The 4,942-nt window shown below is 47.3% G+C and overlaps 1 protein-coding gene across 1 annotated transcript; it reads right to left on the reverse strand.

The window, feature by feature from the left end:
- Positions 1-371: 371 nt before the first annotated feature.
- On the reverse strand, positions 372-989 carry LOC136187329 (uncharacterized). The gene is made up of 2 exons (XM_065974908.1): positions 626-989; positions 372-574 (listed from the first exon to the last, which is right to left on the reverse strand). The coding sequence occupies exons 1-2, from the start codon at positions 987-989 to the stop codon at positions 372-374; spliced, it is 567 nt and encodes a 188-aa protein (XP_065830980.1).
- Positions 990-4,942: the final 3,953 nt, after the last annotated feature.

Raw genomic sequence — 4,942 nt, forward strand, 5'->3', positions numbered from 1 at the left:
GGTGTAGCACGTGGCGGCGTGTGTCTTCATCCCACTTGTTCAGCGACGCGCACGACGTGAAATCTTCTTCCCAGTTTTCCCAGGACTGCTGCGGGTCGTTGCGAAAGGGGGGAGGCAGTAGGGAACTGAAGCGGAGTGTAGACACTGTTCCGTCGAGGGCGGAGGGGGCTTCGAATCGGCAGAGTCCTTAGACGAACCGGGGGCGGACGGTTGAAACATACAGTAGAAAGGAGCGACTCCTGTCACCAGTGTAATAAAGCCAGACGACAACGACGATGCCACCAGAAACACACGAGAAGCAAGACTGTTCTATTTCTCAATCACCCTCCCTATTCTAGGCCTTCCCCCAACTCCCCGTATAAAGGATTACTTCAGATGTAGCTGCCTCGACCCGTGCCCTTCGTACTTATCATCCATTCTGCAACAGCAATTTTTTCAGTCCCCCGATCACCTCTTACTCGAGATGGAACTCCAAACTCTTCGACAGCGGTAAGAAAGTAATAGAGAACGCTTGAGGATTTGTTGTTTGCAGAGCAGCGCAGAAACACTGGCATTCTGCTATAGCCGTCAATCCCTGAAACGTCATACTTTGAATTAGTTCATACGCTATTGACCAAGTAAGCACCTCCATGTATAACAATGCCCCATCGAATTAGGGCGCGAAGGCCGTCGATATGCCACAGAGCATTGGGCCCGGAGACACTGTAGCTTCGTCTCTGAATTGTGTAGGCCCATCGTAAACATGCACCCTCCGGATCGACACGACATAAGGACTGTCGGACTCTCCGTCGCGGAACACGAATTCCTATGGCCTGTAGATGGCCAATGACATTGCGGTATCCGTGTCTTGGGAAATTTCTATTAATTTCAGCAACCGCTGCGTCTAAATGAGCGTCAGAAATAGAAGAAAACGTGCCACGTACTGACAGTCCGAAGGCTGACAGACGCCTATGAACTGTCCTCTCAGAGCATTGAAGGATCGACGCCATATCTCGAACTGTGAAATTCAAGCTCAGAAATAGCCCCAACTGGTCTTCAGAAATGTGCAACAGAGGACGTCCCCGCTCTCCAGAATAAACTACAAGGAAAGATCACCAAACCATCGAGGGTAATTAGTTACTGGGTATTGAGTTCAGCACCTGGAACGGAACGATAGGAATCTCTTGCATTTAGGCGCTCGAGTCGGTTCCGCACGGAATGTCGTAGACGCTGAAGAACTGTTGCTAGGCCGTCAATGTCAGCTTGAGGTGTAAAGGCGGCGGCTACTGTCTGAGTTAGAATGACGTCAAGTCTTTCGTACATCTCTTCAAGCGACTGGAAGGAAACTGTCTCCGACGTTCTCTCGACACCTTCAATCAGACGACGAATCCGAGCAACAAACTCCTGCCTCTCTAGCTCTCTCGCGTCCATTTCAAAGGCGTACGGGACGCTTACTTTGCCGCACAGGGGTCCCTCGTGTAATGCGTAGCGCACGCTTCATTATTGCACGCGTACAGCAGGACCCAAAAACGACAGAGCATGCGCGACGAATCCATGGTTACCTCCAATCACGAGACAAGAAGTCCGTCCTCCGAGAGTTTCTGCCCACGGTAAGGCCTCATAAGACCTATAGGCCGACGGTAAAGATACTGCAGGCCTCAATCGAAAGATCAAACACTTAGCTTTTCTATGAGAGAAATGTCTTCGAGATCGGCGATGGCGTGTTTTGAGATAACAGGCAGAGAACCTGCCAAACCGCTAACCGCAAGCAACTTTGTTGCTGTTTTTTAGTTCCGAGTAGGTGAATGCTTACGTGAATATCGCAGAATGCTACCTTTTTGGCGAACAGTTGATTTCGCGCGTCAGCTGAGTCCATTCGATCACCCCGTACGATCATTTCGCCGATTTTTTGTTCGGTCGTCGCTCTTCTCTGCTTTCCGATGGAAACCGCTTCTCCTTGTGTTTGCTCTTCCGAAGAAGGTGTTTCTCCTCACGCGATGAAAGCGAGTAGCAGCACCGAGTCTGAATGCGCTGGGCTAACTGCGGTCTACGCGGAAAGAGACGCTCGTCTGCGAGGGCACAAAAACGATGTTACTCTTTGCTTTCGGCACAGCAAGGAGGTTCTCGCCCGGTCGATGAAATGCGCGGCTGCTTCGTTCTCCTCGTCGAGCTGCAGTTCGAAACTTCGTCCTTGCCCTGAACGCCTTTTCGAAGTTCTCGATGACCTCAGAGGCTGCGTCTCCGCGCACTTGTGCAGGCATCACGGAGAAATTGCAGATTCTATAACAGAAGTACAGGAGCACCCGCGATACGCCAAAACGTGCCGCGGCTGTGGGGGTTGCGGCTCCCCAGATACGGAATGACGCTGGCGAGGTGATTGACTGCTACTATTTCATACTTGTTTGACGTGAATCGTATTCAGAACGAACTGGATAGGACGAAGGCGAAGCTGGCCGCGGCTCGTGCTGAAATCAAGGAGCTAAAAAAATTAAAAAAGAGAACAAGCTACTGAAAAATAAAATAGCTAAAGCAAAGTCTAAAAGTAAGCCACCAAAACTACAGAAATTTGAAGATTACTTACTAAGCTATATAGCCGGGGAGTCGTTTCCTCATCTGTTTCAAAATTTTCAGACGGCTCTTTACAGGCATCTGTCTTTTCGCGGAGACAAGCTATACGATCCGGTGTTGATGAAAAATTTCTGCGACGAACATGCTCCAGGATTGTTTGAGCAGCTAGAGCAAGCAATAACAAGCAAATATCGAGGACGCGGCAAGAAAGAAGACCTGAGAAAATTGCGAGTCGTTAGCGTTCTTCATCAGCTTGCATATATGAGCAATCAGGTCAGAGCACTTTCTAAAAATGACCTAAATATTTGATTATGTACTGCAGAAAAATACGGGTTTTGTGAACGAACTAGGGCTTCACCTGTCTATGTCCGGAAGCTGCCCTTGAATGCTGTCGAACGATCGGCATTAGCGGACACCCAGAGACAATAAGAGACTTCAGAAAAAACCTGGGAAAAAATAATCCAAAACTAGTAGAAGAATACATAGATTCTGCAAATAGAAATAAAAGGTAATTTTACTCACTGCTTGTTTACAAAAATAACTTTGGCATCTTCAGGCTTGGAATTCTAGTGATCGACGATTTTCATGCAATTCACACTATTAAAAAGGCCGACATCTGCCACGACGTCCACTGCAATACACATGGCTACATCACTTATTGACATCCAGTCGTCAATCAACGCAATACCTCTTCCACTCCATCCCATTCATTATTGTCCTAGAGCGGCTGCCGTCATCTTACAACAAAAGTCTTACTAGAAAAAAAGAAGTCGAGGAGGGGGCAGAAGACTCCGCAGACGAAAATACGGATGATGAATATGACTAAGAAAGGAACGACTACTACGGCTCAGCTGAATTCGAGGATCATTTGGCTGCGATGACTCGGCAACTTCCGCGACGTCGAACAACTCCACAGTACATTTCTGAAAAACAGAGAAAAGCTGCTGATGCACCTCAGAGATACAACATTGTATCATTTTCAAGGCCGCAGGTTAGTTCATCTAATATATGGTGATTGCACTCTGTGACTCTTCACTTGTACAGTAGTAGAAATGAAGAGGATTAGTGGAAGCACGTCTACCATTCGTCAAATATTATGATATACTCGCAATTAGTCGCAATACGTAGCAGCACATGCATTATATACTACAAATACATATAAATATATATATATATATAATATACCTTCGTCAGCCTTGGCTCCGAATTGCAAGCGTTGCTGCGAATCAGCGAAAACCACCATCCGATTCTAGTAGAAAACAAGTTAGGTTAAAGATTAAAATACCTTGCACATCGCGTAAACGGTCTCTCTCTTTAGACAAAGGTGGCTAAAACCGGCGATGAGAGAAACGACCTAAAGACAAACAACGATAACGTCAAAAAATAGTTAAACTATTGAGAAAATTCTATTCGAACCGTAAAGAGGCGTTCGGCAAACGGCGGGCGAGAAAACGGCAAAAGAATCGCATCTTGTTGCCTAGGACCAAGTGCGCATGCCCTGTCGTTTTTGGGTCCTGCTCACGCGTACCCCATTTTTGCACGCGTACACCATTTTTGCAGCGTACACCATTTCTGCACGCGTACACCATTTTTGCGCGCGTATCCCATTATTGCTCGCGTACGCCATTACTCCACGCATACCCCATTTTTTACACGCGTACCCCATTTTTGCACCCATACCCCATTTTTGCACACTACCCCATTCTTGCACCCATCCCATTTTTGCACACGTACCCCATTCTTGCACACGCACCCATTATTTAATATGAACTGCAATAATGCAAGCGCTTAAATATGCAAGCAAATATGCAAGCGTCATGCATTTTCACTGCGTATGCGCAATTATTACATTATACCTAATTATGGCATAATCCGCTCGCCATAAAGCGCGTTTTGGTTCAGTTCCAGCAGAACGCATGGTGCGACGAGAATCTGATGCGATTCTGGATTCCACAGTGCTGGAAACCCCCCTGCGATGGCCCCATGCACCTTGTGATCGATCACAGGGCTCAGAAAACCGATGTCATCCAGTCGATGTTGAAAGACGAATGCAAAACTGAAAAGACTTACGTGCCAGGTAAGTCAATTGTTAATCGCAACGCTAAGGCTTTTCGCTGTGTAAGTGTGTTTTTGGTGTTACAGGCGGCGGTACATCACTCGTGCAGCCAATCGATGTCTCAATAAACAAGCCGTTTAAAGCTGCAGTAGATCGTGAAGCGACGGCGCATATGCAAGCCAACCTGACGGACTACGTTCAGGCTAGGATGTCTGTAAGCGTCAGGCGTGTACTTCTCACGAAGTGGATTGCAAACGCCTGGGAAGAAACTGCAGCTAAAAGGGAGACCGTTATTCGAAGTTTTAGGAAGGTCGGCATATTGGTTGCTGTCGATGGCAC

This window comes from Oscarella lobularis, chromosome 5, assembly GCF_947507565.1.
Source record: "Oscarella lobularis chromosome 5, ooOscLobu1.1, whole genome shotgun sequence".
Classification (NCBI taxonomy): Eukaryota; Metazoa; Porifera; class Homoscleromorpha; order Homosclerophorida; family Oscarellidae; genus Oscarella; species Oscarella lobularis.

What these genes read in the sequence shown, in the direction of transcription:
- LOC136187329 (XM_065974908.1), bottom strand. Translation starts at nt 989, where the DNA reads ATGGCGTCGATCCTTCAATGCTCTGAGAGGACAGTTCATAGGCGTCTG. An exon ending in GGGCATTGTTATACATGGAG is followed by an intron (nt 575 to 625) that starts GTGCTTACTTGG and finishes ATGACGTTTCAG; the next exon opens with GGATTGACGGCTATAGCAGA.